Genomic DNA, 14,993 nt, shown 5'->3' on the forward strand with positions numbered 1-14,993 from the left:
TTTTCTTTAATTATGATAATTGTTATTGTATCGTTATTTTATTTTCATAAATATTTCTTCAAGTTTCAACTTTCACTTTAAATTAACCCTCAAATATCCACTTAGTTTACTTCCCTTTTAATTCTACACTTAAAAAAGTACCACATCTTAGTAAATTCCCTTACGCAAGTCACATCCATACAGAAGTATTTCAAGGTTACAATTAATTGTTTTTTATATTAGACTTACGTATACAAACACTGTCAAACTACATATAAAAAGCACTTGACAGTAAAAACATCATCTCCCGAAGGCTGTCACCTTGTTAACTCCCCTTTCTACACATTTTAATATTCATACTCCCATTTACTTCCTCTCACAAGAGTAGGCACTCATTTGGCACATTTCTAATAACAACAACAACAATAATAATAACCCTTCACATGCATTCTTTATTAGTTTTCGGGAAATTTTTCAAGTGTTCGGTTGTTTAATGATTAGTGTCGTTTAATAATTAAAAAATCGTGGTAAATAATGAAGCAAATTAAAATATTTTTGCATAAAAATGTAAATTAAATGTTTCTTAATAATTGTGTGTAAAAATTTTGCTGGAAAATGTTAAGTAAATTAGTGAAAAAAGTGTTAGAAGTTTGTTTGAAATTTCTTGCAAATTAGAAGCGGCGTTGTGTTGCTTTAGTTTGGCCATTCGTTGGTGCAAACACAAAAAAAAATGTAAAAAAATAAAGAAGAGTGTGTGGAGAGGTTGTGTATGAGAGTAATGCAATTCTGCGCTGTTGTTTTTGTAAAGTTTATTATATCTAAGAAGAGAAAAAATTAAAGTGAAAAAATCCAAATAAAGATGTCACAGGTTGTTGTGAATTAAAAGTTAGTGTAATAAGAAGATGCAAAAAATGGTTAAATGAAATCAATTAAAAATCAAACTAAAATTAAATTAGCGAAATTAAATTAAAATTAATTAGCAAAATAACAAAATTTAAAAGCAATTAAATCTTAAATAAAATATAAAAAATATGCAATGACGAAAAAATAAAAAAAATTAAATTTATTGAAAAAAATCAATTAAAATATGAAAAAGTTAAAAAAAGTTATAAAAGTTTTTATTCGCTTTATTAATAGTACCCCTAATATTACAAGAAATACTGTATACTGCAACAGGTGAGTAATTAATTTGAATACATTGAGGTTAGATTTCGTAATCAATTGGCAAAATATATTTATGAACTTAATGATTTTGATCCTATTAGTTTTTTGTTATCAAATTACATTTGTTATGATGGGATTCTAGAAATAATACGTAGTATTTTTTATAAAACAGAAATATTGTATTATATCTAAACAAGGGTTTTATGCAGATTCTCATTAAATTTTCTGGTGGGTTTTCGTTTATGTGTCTTTTACAACTCAGAAAATCTACATTTTATAGGAAAAAATAGTTTTTTAAATTTTTATTTAAATTTTTTATTCCATATGTAGATTTTTTTAAACTAATTACTTACTAAAAATTTTCGTTCCTAAAAATATTCTACAAACATTGAAAAAGTACTCAAGTTTCCACCTTAACAAATTTTAATTTCCTCTTCTAAAGGCCCCAAAACAAACATAAAAAGTTCTAAATTGTGTGTTACTTTGTTTAATAAATTTCCTTGTGCATATTTATCATCTCCTCTTTATTTACTTATTTCCTCTTAGCAGCAGGTGAGATTCCAATTTAAAAATTGCATTTCTAGTTCAGTTCTAGTTCAGTTCTAGTTCAGTTCTAGTTCAGTTCTAGTTCAGTTCTAGTTCAGTTCTAGTTCAGTTCTAGTTCAGTTCTAGTTCAGTTCTAGTTCAGTTCTAGTTCAGTAGTTCAGTTCTAGTTCAGTTCTAGTTCAGTTCTAGTTCAGTTCTAGTTCAGTTCTAGTTCAGTTCTAGTTCAGTTCTAGTTCAGTTCTAGTTCAGTTCTAGTTCAGTTCTAGTTCAGTTCTAGTTCTAGTTCAGTTCTAGTTCAGTTCTAGTTCAGTTCTAGTTCTAGTTCAGTTCTAGTTCAGTTCTAGTTCAGTTCTAGTTCAGTTCTAGTTCAGTTCTAGTTCAGTTCTAGTTCAGTTCTAGTTCAGTTCTAGTTCAGTTCTAGTTCAGTTCTAGTTCAGTTCTAATTCAGTTTTAGTTCAGTTCCAGTTCAGTTCTAGTTCAGTTCTAGTTCAGTTCTGGTTCAGTTCTAGTTCAGTTCTAGTTCAGTTCTAGTTCAGTTCTAGTTCAGTTCTAGTTCAGTTCTAGTTCAGTTCTAGTTCAGTTCTAGTTCAGTTCTAGTTCAGTTCTAGTTCAGTTCTAGTTCAGTTCTAGTTCAGTTCTAGTTCAGTTCTAGTTCAGTTCTAGTTCAGTCTATTCTAGTTCAGTTTCTAGTTCAGTTCTAGTTCAGTTTCAGTTCAGTTTCAGTTCAGTTCTAGTTTCTAGTCATTCTAGGTTCAAGTTCTAGTTCAGTTCTAGTTCAGTTCTAGTTCAGTTCTAGTTCGTTCTAGTTCAGTCTAGTTCAGTTCTAGTTCAGTTCAGTTCTAGTTCAGTTCTGTTTCAGTTCTAGTTCAGTTTAGTTCATTCAGTTCAGTTCTAGTTCAGTTTAGTTCAGTTCTAGTTCAGTTCTTTTAGTTTCTAGTTCATTCTAGTGGTTCAGTCTAGTTCAGTTCATAGTTTCTAAGTTCTAATTGCTTCTAGTTCAGTTCTAGTTCTAACATAGTGGCCTTCACATAGTAATACACTTTTCCTTTTCTTCTGTAAATAATCTGTTGGCACGACTAACAACATTTTAAAATTGTTTCTTATTTCTTATAAAGAAAATTAGCATTTAATATAAAATTAGTTAAAAAACAAGTAAGAGTTCTATATTCGGCTGTGCCGAGTCTTATATACCCTTCACCATAATGTGTTAAAAAACAGTCAGTACGAATTTTATTACAAAAAATAAAAAAAACCAATTGTATCCCATTTTATACGTTCTATTTCAAAAAGTACCTTTTGAAGAACGAAAAAGTACCAAAAACTTCCCTTTTATGAGTTCCCACTTAATCCAGGCTATACATAATGTTTCTATTTTCAATATTATAGAAAATTCAAAAAGTACCTTTTGTATAACGAAAAAGTACCAAAAAGTCCCCTTTTATAGGTTCTTACCTAGTCAAGGCACTACATGCTAAATTTCATATTTCTAGGTTCAATATTATAGAAAATTCAAAAAGTACCTTTTGTAGAACGAAAAAGTACCAAAAAGTGACCTTTAATGTGTTCTCGCCTAATCCAGGCTCTACATACTTAATTTCATGTTTCTAGCTAATAACAACGTAACGTGATGTTCATTCTTTGCTTTGTGTTTATAAACAAGAATTACAATAACAAATAACAAAAAAATTTACCGTTTGATACTGTGTTTTGTTTTTGTTTGTTTATTGTTTTGTATAAGCATGCACGAAAAATGTAAATTTTTGATGACATTTTCAGAGTTGGTCTCGGATTTTTACTCATATCTTCGTTATTTATGGGCCGATTGGGCTGATTTCAAATAGCGTTCTATTCGATCGTATTTCCGATATAATTATTGAAAATTCGGATCTCGCAGATATCTGGGGTCTTCTGAAAACTGATTTCAACATACACACAGACAGACAGACGCCCATGGCTAAATCGACACCGCTATCTATAAGGATCCAGAATATATATACTTTATAGGGTCGGAAAATTGTATTATAGAAATTACAAACGGAATGACAAACTTATATATACCCTTCTCACGAAGGTGAAGGGTATAAGTACTTTGAAAAGCAATCTGATGATTTAGTATAATGTCAATGTCAGTCAATTAATAAAATGTTTTCTCGTGGTTTGTAGCATTAATAGAGTAATAACGGAAAAGTTAATATTTTGTTAATTTCTACAAATTCGTAAACATGCATTACGAGTGCAATAACGATTCCTGTTGCCACCGCAGCCTCTATAAAGCATTTGATGACATTGTCTAGTACCAGCATGATAATACCACATAATGCTTCGCCGACATCTCGGTCCGCTGTGACCCACATTTGCGGGTTGGGTACAGGAAAACAGCTCTTAAATTAAAATTACCAAATTTTTAAATAATTAAAGTAACTGAAATTGTTTCAAAAGCACTTACGAACTCTATTCGTACACGCTTGGACTGTAGTATGAGATGTTAAGGCAATAGTTAGTAGAACAAAAAAGTTCAAGAATAACATTTTGATTTATGTAAAGAAGAATTAATTACAAACAGCAGTTGGTGTAGTTTTAAAATGTTTTTATTTTTAAACAGTATTTATAGGAGATGAAAGCTTTTATTATATTTGTAAAAAAAAAATGTTTCTAAAACACCTGTGTGCCAAAATATTTTTTTACAAGGTTCTGTTGAAATCCAATGACCTATATATTCCATAATGATTGCCAAGACTAAAAACTGCTATAATGGTTTATGTAGTTACTATGGTTTATGACCGTACTAAATAAATTAACCAAAAAATCTAAGAGATGGCGCTATTTACGTATTAAACGGACCTTTAATCCACTTACAGTTCGTTTCTAGATTTTGCAACGGTTTCTAAACGATGCAAATGTAACGTTTACGGTATTTAAAATTATTTCGCTAGTTAGTGTTTAGTGTTAGCCATCGTAAATTATTTTTTAATGAAAAAATTCTTTGTTGTTTTTAAAATTTATTTATTTAAAAATATTTTCAACACAAATCACTAAAGTAAATAATAAAGCCAAACATGAAACAATACAAAAAAAAATAAAATACTCTGAAAGCTAAAATAACTTAAACATTAATTAATTTCCTTAAAACTTAAAAACTCCATGATCCACGGATGCCACCACCGTAATCATTACGATTGTAGTCGAAATTTCGGGAAGCTTGAGCATAAGCATCAATCGAACCACGTCCATCACTGCTGGTAAAAAGATTATGATTATAGTTTACCGAAGCCTCGCGTCCAAATTGATCCTGTTTCACGCCAAAATCAATATTACCATGTTGAGGTGATCGTACATTGCGTACTAAAACTGGTTCATATTCATATTCTTCCAACTGAGCTTGATGAGGTTCATACAAATCTTCCAAGTCGATGGGAGAACCTGAGGCTGTTAGGATTAAGCAAGCAGCCACTAATGCAATATACTTTAATGAGAACATTTTTAATTTTTTTTATTTAATTTTAATTGTTTAAAATGTATTTCTTCACTGTTGGCTTCTCTTGAGATTGAGTTTCTTTATATATGAATTTTACACTTCTGGTATTGGGATTCACCTTAGCACAGACATTTTGTACAACTGATAAGGTTTGAGCGGGTGATCTACTATTGCTTTGTTTGTTTTTTTTTTTTTCTTTGGTGAATTGTGATTTACCGCGTATTTTTTGGAAAGCATTTATTTGAAAGCAATTTATGATTATTTTAGGGATTCACTTACATATAAGTAGGTGTATTTTATGTTCAGGAAATATTTTTATTATTAAGTTCTATATGTATTTATGTATATCCCCTTATTTTATGAATTGTGGGTTTTTATATGGGAAAATATATTTTTTTAAAGTCCCCGAAATTCAATATTAGTATCAGAGAAAATATTTCGTACTAATATAAAATCTAATCGGTTCAACAAAATTTATCGATCACCAAAACTTTCTATAGAGAACTTAAAGATCACTGGGGTTTCCTATAGAAAATTAAAAGATTAGTAAAATTTTCAAAATAAATTTCCATAGAAATAAGTATCGCTCAGTCGATCATTCGATTTTTTTATAAAAATTTATCAACCACTTGAATTTTCTATAGAGGACTTAACGATCACTGCAGTAATATTTAAAATCGCTTAATTTTCTAACCTAACCATAGAATATTTATTGATCACTTGAATTTTCTTTAACAATTTATAGATCACTTGAATTTTATACATAAAAATCACGGATCGATGAAATTATAAAATTTATCTAACACTTGACTTTTTACTAGAAAATTTAACGATCACTTCTAGCTTTTATAGAAATTTAACTATCACAATAATTTTCTACAGAAAATTTAATGATCGTTAAATTTTCTATAAAAATGTATTAACAACTTGAATGTTATAAAGAAAATTTTCGATCGATTGAATTTTCTACACAAAAATTTGTTGATCAACCAAATACTCTATAAAAAACTTATTGATCATTTGAATTTTTCCCAAAAAAAATAAAGATCAGTTAAATTTTGAAAAAAAAAAAAAAAAATATTTAGCGATCAGTTGAATTTTCTATATAAAATGAGTTTGAGTTTTTTATAGAGTTTTCAAGAGAAAATTTAAGATCGTGACTATTTCATGTACTATTGACAGTTTAGTGATCACTTCATTTGACAATTTAATGATCACTTCAACATTTTATAGCAAACTTAAATTTTCCATTAAAAATATAACGATCACTAGGGGTTTCTATAGAAAATTTTATGATCGTTCAGTTCTAGTTCAGTTCTAGTTCAGTTCTAGTTCAGTTCTAGTTCAGTTCTAATTCAGTTCTAGTTCAGTTCTAGTTCAGTTCTAGTTCATTCTAGTTCAGTTCTAGTTCAGTTCTAGTTCAGTTTCTAGTTCATTTCTAGTTCAGTTCTAGTTCAGTTCTAGTTCAGTTCTAGTTCAGTTCTAGTTCAGTTCTAGTTCAGTTCTAGTCAGTTCTAGTTCATCTAGTTCAGTTCTAGTTCAAGTTCTAGTTCAGTTCTAGTTCAGTTCTAGTTCAGTTCTAGTTCAGTTCTAGTTCAGTTCTAGTTCAGTCTTCTAGTTCAGTTCTAGTTCAGTTCTAGTTCAGTTCTAGTTCAGTTCTAGTCAGTTCTAGTTCAGTTCTAGTTCAGTTCTAGTTCAGTTCTAGTTCAGTTCTAGTTCAGTTCTAGTTCAGTTCTAGTTCAGTAGTTCAGTTCTAGTCAGTTCTAGTTCAGTTCTAGTTCAGTTCTAGTTCAGTTCTAGTTCAGTTCTAGTTCAGTTCTAGTTCAGTTCTAGTTCAGTTCTAGTTCAGTTCTAGTTCAGTTTCTAGTTCAGTTCTAGTTCAGTTCTAGTTCAGTTCTAGTTCAGTTCTAGTTCGTTCTAGTTCAGTTCTAGTTCAGTCTAGTTCGTTCTAGTTCAGTTCTAGTTCAGTTCTAGTTCAGTTCTAGTTCAGTTCTAGTTCAGTTCTAGTTCAGTTCTAGTTCAGTTCTAGTTCAGTTCTAGTTCAGTTCTAGTTCAGTTCTAGTTCAGTTTCTAGTTCAGTTCTAGTTCAGTTCTAGTTCAGTTCTAGTTCAGTTCTAGTTCAGTTCTAGTTCAGTTCTAGTTCAGTTCTAGTTCAGTTCTAGTCAGTTCTAGTTCAGTTCTAGTTCAGTTCTAGTTAGTTCTAGTTCAGTTCTAGTTCAGTTCTAGTTCAGTTCTAGTTCAGGTTCTAGTTCAGTTCTAGTTCAGTTCTAGTTCAGTTCTAGTTCAGTTCTAGTTCAGTTCTAGTTCAGTTCTAGTTCAGTTCTAGTTCAGTTCTAGTTCAGTTCTAGTTCAGTTCTAGTTCAGTTCTAGTTCAGTTCTAGTTCAGTTCTAGTTCAGTTCTAGTTCAGTTCTAGTTCAGTTTCTAGTTCAGTTCTAGTTCAGTTCTAGTTCAGTTCTAGTCAGTTCTAGTTCAGTTCTAGTTCAGTTCTAGTTCAGTTCTAGTTCAGTTCTAGTTCAGTTCTAGTTCAGTTCAGTTCTAGTTCAGTTCTAGTTCAGTTCTAGTTCAGTTCTAGTCAGTTCTAGTTCAGTTCTAGTTCAGTTCTAGTTCAGTTCTAGTTCAGTTCTAGTTCAGTTCTAGTTCAGTTCTAGTTCAGTTCTAGTTCAGTTCTAGTTCAGTTCTAGTTCTTTTACTAGAAAATTTAACGATCACTTCTAGCTTTTATAGAAATTTAACTATCACAATAATTTTCTACAGATCGTTAAATTTTCTATAAAAATGTATTAACAACTTGAATGTTATAAAGAAAATTTTCGATCGATTGAATTTTCTACACAAAAATTTGTTGATCAACCAAATATTCTATAAAAAACTTATTGATCATTTGAATTTTTCCCAAAAAAAATAAAGATCAGTTAAATTTTGAAAAAAAAAAAATATTTAGCGATCAGTTGAATTTTCTATATAAAATGAGTTTGAGTTTTTTATAGAGTTTTCAAGAGAAAATTTCAAGATCGTGACTATTTCATGTACTATTGACAGTTTAGTGATCACTTCATTTGACAATTTAATGATCACTTCAACATTTTATAGCAAACTTAAATTTTCCATTAAAAATATAACGATCACTATATATCTATAAAAAATTCTATGATCGTTCAGTTCTAGTTCAGTTCTAGTTCAGTTCTAGTTCAGTTCTAGTTCAGTTCTAGTTCAGTTCTAGTTCAGTTCTAGTTCAGTTCTAGTTCAGTTCTAGTTCAGTTCTAGTTCAGTTCTAGTTCAGTTCTAGTTCAGTTCTAGTTCAGTTCTAGTTCAGTTCTAGTTCAGTTCTAGTTCTAGTTCAGTTCTAGTTCAGTTCTAGTTCAGTTCTAGTTCAGTTCTAGTTCAGTTTTAACATTTTATAGCAAACTTAACTATTACTTAAATTTTCCATTAAAAATGTAACGATCACTAGGGTTTTCTATAGAAAATTTAATGATCGTTTGAATTTTCTATAGAAACTTTATCGATCGATATGCATAATGCATCGATCACATGAAATTTTCAATTAATCGACAAATGTTTCATAGAAATTTTATTAAAATTTAAAATTTGCTATAAATACTCAAAGCAATGTTATGTACGGATGTTTTGACTAATCATGTTGACACATCGAATAAAATATCCAATCCACAAGAGAGTGGAATACATATCTATATAACCTAATAAGTACTTATATATAAATCAACCTCGTGATCAATAACTCACAAGGTAATTTTGATTTATGTATATTTTATTTTAAAACAAATCTTTGTATTTAAAATCATAAAATATTTATTTTATATTAAACTTAAAACGTCCACGATCCTCGAATACCACCATTCAAATCCGTGTGACCATCATCTGGATTGTGAGAAGCTTGGGCAAAAGCATGAATTGAACCAGGACCAATTTTTTGTTCATAATTTATTGATGCTTGATCTCCAAATTGATCCTTTGTGATGGCCACATCAAAATTTCCATGTTCAGTTGAACGCAGTTGACGTCCTTTAAACGGATTATTATTACTTTCATATTCAGATGGTTCAAATTCCAAAACAGGAGATGCTATTACAGTCAGCACTAAGCAGGAAGATAATAGAAGAGTTAACTTTAAGGAAAACATTTTATAGTATTGTAAACTTATTGTTTGAAAACTATAGACGTACTGCATATTAAATGTAAATTATATTGATTTATAAACTTTGCAATATACGATGTTTGTGGTTATATTTAAAAATCTATTTATATAAAATGTGAGTAATGTGGTAATAGTTCTACAATATTTTTTCTGTTGCAAATGATCAGATAAACATTTTCTCAATAATAATGAATATCTACATTACTTAAAGAATGATTTTTCTATAGAAAAATCATATGGTCGATATATTTTTTATGAAAATTCAAGTGATCAATATATTTGCTATGATAAAGATAAAATTGTTATGATCAATATTTTTTTTTTTTTTAAGAAAATTAAAGTGATCTTTATATAAATCTAAAATTATCTATAATTTTTTTTAAATTTCCATTAAATATTACAGAAAATTTAAATTATAAAAACTTTTGTTCCAAAAACGCAAGTGATCTTTAATTTTTCTTTAGAACTTTAAGCGATCAATATTGTTTGTAAAACTCAATTTTTAATAAATTGTCTATAAAATTTTTCAATAAAATTTCAAGTGAAATTTTGATTTTTTTTATCCTTTTTTTTAAATTATTTAAAAATTATTCATTATATTTATTTGACTAAAACAAAAACAACAAATTGTTTCTAATAAAATAATCAGTCGTTTATTAATTTTCTTAAAAACACAAGAAATTAATGTTAAAACTTATTTAAAATCTCCAGGATCCACGGATACCACCACCGAAATCATTACGATTGTAGTCAAAATTGCGGGAGGCTTGAGCATAAGCATCAATTGAACCACGGCCATCATTACTTGTAAAAATATTATGATTGTAGTCAAGTGAAGCTGAACGTCCATATTGATCCTTTCTTGCACCCAAATCGATACTACCATGTTGAGGTGATCTTACTTGTTGTGATAATACCGGTTCATATTCATAGTTTACAGCATCTTGTGGTTGAAATTCATAGAAATCTGCAAATTCTATAGGTGAAGCAGTAGCAGTTAGAACTAGGCAGGATGCCACTAAAAGAATACACTTTAGGGAAAACATTTTGTATTATGTTTATTGTTTGAATACGTTGGATTTACTGATGAATTTGACGGCAATGGAGGTCTTTTATATGGTTTATGTTGGGTCCAAAATAAGGGGATTTACATTTTCTTTTTAAATGCTCTTTTATTGTTTATTCTTCTTATCAGTATTCTATATATGGGATTTACCATTGGAGCTCTGCAAATAATAGTTGTATAGATGTTGTTATCATGTCTTCAAATCTTTGAACGACCGGCAGCAAAATCCCCTCTACAAAAGGGAAACATTAAAATAATAGACCATTTTGAATAGACTGATCTTTGGCTAATTATGAACCGATCATAAAATATGAAAAGCTATGAAGTAAGTGTCATTCTCTATTAAGTCTTTTCTCTGTTAATATTTTATTTCTGTATATTCACATAAAGAGTTGAAAACGTGATAACAACGACAATGAATAACTTATTAGCAGAATCTGTAGAACAATTAAATACATTTCCCTATTAGTTGCTAAATAGCAAAGTTCCAATGGTGAATCCCAGAATAAGAATACTGATAAGAAGGAACAACAATTTAAGAATATTAAAAAAGTGAAAATAAATCCCCTTTTTTAGACGCAACATAAACCATATAAAAGACCATCATTGCCTACGAATTCATCAGTCAATCTGAAGTTTTCAAACAATTAAAATAATACAAAATGTTCTTCTTAAAGTGTATTCTTCTGGTGGCCTCCTGCCTAGTTCTAACTGCTACTGCTTCACCTATAGAATTTGCTGATTTCTATGAACTTCAACCACAAGATGCTGTGAACTATGAATATGAACCGGTATCATCACGACAAGTAAGATCTCCACAGCATGGTAGCATCGATTTGGGCGTAAGAAAGGATCAATATGGACGTGAAGCTTCAGTTAACTACAATCATAATCTGTATACAAGTAATGATGGCCGTGGATCGATTGATGCTTATGCTCAAGCTTCCCGCAATTTTGACTACAATCGTAATGACTACGGCGGTGGCATCCGTGGATCCTGGAGATTTTAAATAAGTTTTTACATTATTTTCTTAAGTATTATGGAAAAATAAATAAATGACTGAATAATGTATTTAAAATAAAATGTTGCTTTTGTTTTGTTGTTAAACTATTTACTAAATAGTATTTAGTTTATAACATGATATAAGTATAAAGGTAGTGTCATTTCTCTCTCACAAAAAAATTTTTTGAAGTTTGTCGGTATTTTTTGAAATTTTCTTTTTGTAAACAAATGATAATATCGTTGCCACATGCAGAAAAGGGGAAATTTGCTTTTTAGAAATTATCATATAAAATGTGTAATTAAAAGTATACATACATATAAAAGAAAATGTTTCTGTTTTGGGAAAATTCAATAAAAACGCGTTATAAAATTTTATGAATCTATTTTATAAATCTTTATTTTAATATTAGCAATACAAAAAGAGAAAGACATATTAACGCGGAAATTTTATAGCACTTCCAGGATTTATAAATTACATCCTTAACAAAACTAAATCTAACATTATAATCGTCTTCATTAATGTAACAAACGTGAGTCGCAGAATAAATTTCGACGAACAATGTCTTAAACCATTTGCCGCAATCCCGAACTTGTAGAAGTTTCTTGGATCAGTTTTCTCGCATTTCTTTAAAATTCTATCGCCAGTCAACAGTTTTGTTTGTTCCAACACTTTAGTAATATTCTAATTCTAATTCTAATCAACACGAAAAAAATACAAAAACAGATTATGTAAGAAAATGCTTACAATTACATAAATATTAAGCATCTATACTTTACCAATTTATACCCTTTCACATGTTATCTAAAATAGTGGAGACCAAACTCCGCCATTCTCAAAAATTATGTTTTTATTTTTGAATATTCAGCATGTACCAAATTTTCGCATTTTTGTTTCGAACATCTTAATTTTCTTAATGAATATTCTTATCATTATGATGATTGGCTTTATGCTGATAAACTAATAAACCAAAGAATATTCTTTGTAATAACTTTTACGAAATTTTATTTTGTGTTAAATTTTTTAGATTTAAAAATGTTTTTGATTTTAAATGAAAAGAATATGTGTGTAAGTAAAATTATATGTATGTTCAAAGGAAATATGATTAATTTGTGGGAAATATGGTAGCATGAATTTTAAAAATACCAGCAAATGTCAGGAGGTTAGTATGGCGACAAAAAGAGAGAAAGACACTACCTTGATATTTTTACCATGGTTTATAATATTTTAAAATTATAATTTTAACGCAAAGCTTTAAAGAACCAGATATCGATAACTTTTTAATTTTTATACCCTACACCACTATAGTGGAGAGAGTATTGTGCTGATGTTTGTAACACCCAAAAATATTGGTCCTACACCCAGCTTAAAGTATACCAATCGGCTCAAAATCACTTTCTGAATCGATTTACTTATATCGTCTGTCCGTCCGTTCGTCTGTGTGTCCATGTATATCTTGTGCGCACTCTACAGGTCGCAATTTTAAATATAATTTGATGAAATTTTGCACATACTCTTCTTCTAAAGATGAAGCCTATTGAAAATGGTTAAAATTGGTCATTATTCGTATAGCCCCCATACAACCGTACTCCCGAATAACTTTTGAGCTCATAAATATGTTAAATGTTCTTGTATCACTCCTCATCTGACCTTATTTGACCCTATCCCCCTTACAAAGTCCCCTTCAGAACGTGATTTGATGGTCAAAATATACTGCTCAAATAACTGATGTAGACATAAATCCCTCTACCAGAATATATAAGAATAGGAACGTATTAACCCTCTGCCTCCATATAACCCCTCTTTTAGAAAATTCCTTTTTTGTCAACAAATTGTTAAAATATTCCTTAATTAAGGAATATTTTAAAAATTTGTAACATTATCACTGGTGTAGGGTATTATAAGGTCGGGCATGCCCGACTATAAACTTGTTCTATACTTGTTTCTAAACAATTTAACAATAACTCAAAAAGATAATTAATTACCTTAGGTATCAATAAAAAAACTTAATATTAACAGTGTTTCTTTAAAAAGAATATTGATCACTTCAAAAAGAAATTTATCGATCACATGTTCTATGAAAAACTTAATGATCACCTTCAATAGAATATTATATATCATTTGATTTTCCACAGAAACTTTTGTCGATCACTTCCATTTTTAATACATATGTTACTTTTTCTATTAAAAGTTTAACGATCCCTTGATTTTATCGACCACATTTATTGATCATGTGATTTTTATAGAAAATCCATCGATCACTTAATTTTTCTATAGAAAACATATCAAACTCTAGATTTTCTAAAGAAAATTTAATGACTACTAGATTATCTACAGAAAATTTGTTGAATATTTTGCAGAAAGTTTAGCATTCTCTTGAATTTTCTAGTTAAACTTTGTCGATCACTTAATTTTCTACATCGTGTCTTTTCGTTAAATAGATCAGTGATAAATACCTCAATTTTTTTTTTTTTGAAATTTTGAAACCACTATTTAGGATTATATTTCATCTGAAACATTTAGGAAGAAAAATATTTATGATCCGTATGTAAAGCGTCATTTGCGTTCAACAGGACTAGAAATTCTTGAGAATGCCGTTACAAACAATAAATTTTGAGATTAAGTATAGGTTAATTTTAAATAAATTAGTTTATGTCTTTACCCAAGAAAATTAGATAAATATTAAAATAAATGATCAATCGTGGAAAAAAAAATAATTTAAAAAACTCTACATTTAATTAATTAAACTAAAACAAAAACAACAAATTGTTTCAAATAAGTTAATCAGTCATTTATTTCTTTTCTTAAATACACAAGCACATAATGTTAAAACCTATTTAAAATCTCCAGGATCCACGAATGCCACCACCGTAATCATTACGATTGTAGTCAAAATTGCGGGAAGCTTGAGCATAAGCATCAATTGTACCACGACCATCACTGCTGCTATATAAATTATGATTGTAGTTAACTGAAGCTTCACGTCCATATTGATCCTTTCTAGCGCCCAACTCGATACTACCATGCTGAGGAGATCTTACTTGTCGAGATAATACCGGTTCATATTCATAGTTCACAATATCTTGTGGTTGAAGTTCATAGAAATCGGCAAATTCTATAGGTGAAGCAGTAGCAGTTAGAACTAGGCAGGAGGCCACTAAGATAATACACTTTAAGGAGAACATTTTGTATTATGTTTATTGTTTGAATACGTTGGATTTACTGATGAATTTGTCGGCAATGGAGGTCTTTTATATGGTTTATGTTGTGTCCAAAATAAGGGGATTTATATTTTCTTTTTAAATACTTTTCAATTGTTTATTATTCTTATCAGTATTCTTATTCTGTGATGTACTATTGGAGCTTTATAAATAAAAGTTTTATAGATATTGTTATCATGTCCACTACTCTTTGAACGATCTTCAGCAAAAGCCCCTCTAAAAAAGGGAAAACATTGAAATAATGGACTGCTTTTTAATAGACTAAGCTTTGGCTCATTATGAACCGATCATAATAAATATTATACTATGATCTCTACATGTGAAACTTATTAAGTAATTCTGTTTTTTTTTTCTGTTTTAATTTCTAATAACTGCAGATTCGTC

The 14,993-nt window shown here is 29.3% G+C and overlaps 5 protein-coding genes across 7 annotated transcripts in view; 2 read left to right on the top strand and 3 right to left on the bottom strand.

Moving 5' to 3' along the window:
• The first annotated feature begins 450 nt into the window (after window positions 1-450).
• Window positions 451-14,993, top strand: part of LOC119604013 (putative uncharacterized protein DDB_G0289263) — a 280,690-nt gene continuing 266,147 nt past the window's right edge. For all 3 annotated transcript variants that reach the window (XM_037956336.1, XM_037956340.1, XM_037956337.1), the window contains exon 1: window positions 451-1,155. The gene's annotated coding sequence lies outside the window, so the exon portion shown is untranslated. The remainder of the gene's footprint in view (window positions 1,156-14,993) is intronic.
• On the bottom strand, window positions 4,721-9,359 carry LOC119604010. Its single transcript, XM_037956332.1, has 2 exons — window positions 9,005-9,359; window positions 4,721-5,174 (listed from the first exon to the last, which is right to left on the bottom strand). Exons 1-2 carry the CDS (start codon window positions 9,352-9,354, stop codon window positions 4,820-4,822), a joined length of 705 nt encoding a protein of 234 aa, XP_037812260.1. The 5' UTR covers window positions 9,355-9,359; the 3' UTR covers window positions 4,721-4,819.
• Window positions 9,952-10,427, bottom strand: LOC119604021. Its single transcript, XM_037956355.1, has one exon. The coding sequence runs from the start codon at window positions 10,365-10,367 to the stop codon at window positions 10,020-10,022; it is 348 nt and encodes a 115-aa protein (XP_037812283.1). The 5' UTR covers window positions 10,368-10,427; the 3' UTR covers window positions 9,952-10,019.
• Window positions 10,990-11,459, top strand: LOC119604020. The gene has a single exon (XM_037956354.1). The coding sequence runs from the start codon at window positions 11,050-11,052 to the stop codon at window positions 11,395-11,397; it is 348 nt and encodes a 115-aa protein (XP_037812282.1). The 5' UTR covers window positions 10,990-11,049; the 3' UTR covers window positions 11,398-11,459.
• Window positions 14,155-14,632, bottom strand: LOC119604024. Its single transcript, XM_037956357.1, has one exon. The coding sequence runs from the start codon at window positions 14,571-14,573 to the stop codon at window positions 14,226-14,228; it is 348 nt and encodes a 115-aa protein (XP_037812285.1). The 5' UTR covers window positions 14,574-14,632; the 3' UTR covers window positions 14,155-14,225.

Source organism: Lucilia sericata, unplaced genomic scaffold (genome assembly GCF_015586225.1).
Source record: "Lucilia sericata isolate MDLA Ls3-8-SP2 unplaced genomic scaffold, ASM1558622v1 Contig000353F_arrow, whole genome shotgun sequence".
NCBI lineage: Eukaryota > Metazoa > Arthropoda > Insecta > Diptera > Calliphoridae > Lucilia > Lucilia sericata.

Excerpts from the sequence above, each read along its gene's own strand:
- LOC119604024 (XM_037956357.1), bottom strand. The coding sequence starts at position 14,573 with ATGTTCTCCTTAAAGTGTATTATCTTAGTGGCCTCCTGCCTAGTTCTA.
- LOC119604020 (XM_037956354.1), top strand. The coding sequence starts at position 11,050 with ATGTTCTTCTTAAAGTGTATTCTTCTGGTGGCCTCCTGCCTAGTTCTA.
- LOC119604021 (XM_037956355.1), bottom strand. The coding sequence starts at position 10,367 with ATGTTTTCCCTAAAGTGTATTCTTTTAGTGGCATCCTGCCTAGTTCTA.
- LOC119604010 (XM_037956332.1), bottom strand. The coding sequence starts at position 9,354 with ATGCAGTACGTCTATAGTTTTCAAACAATAAGTTTACAATACTATAAA. Across the intron at positions 5,175-9,004 it reads AATGGTGGTATTCGAGGATC|ATTAAAAATGTTCTCATTAA; the intron begins GTGGACGTTTTA and ends TAAATAAAAAAA.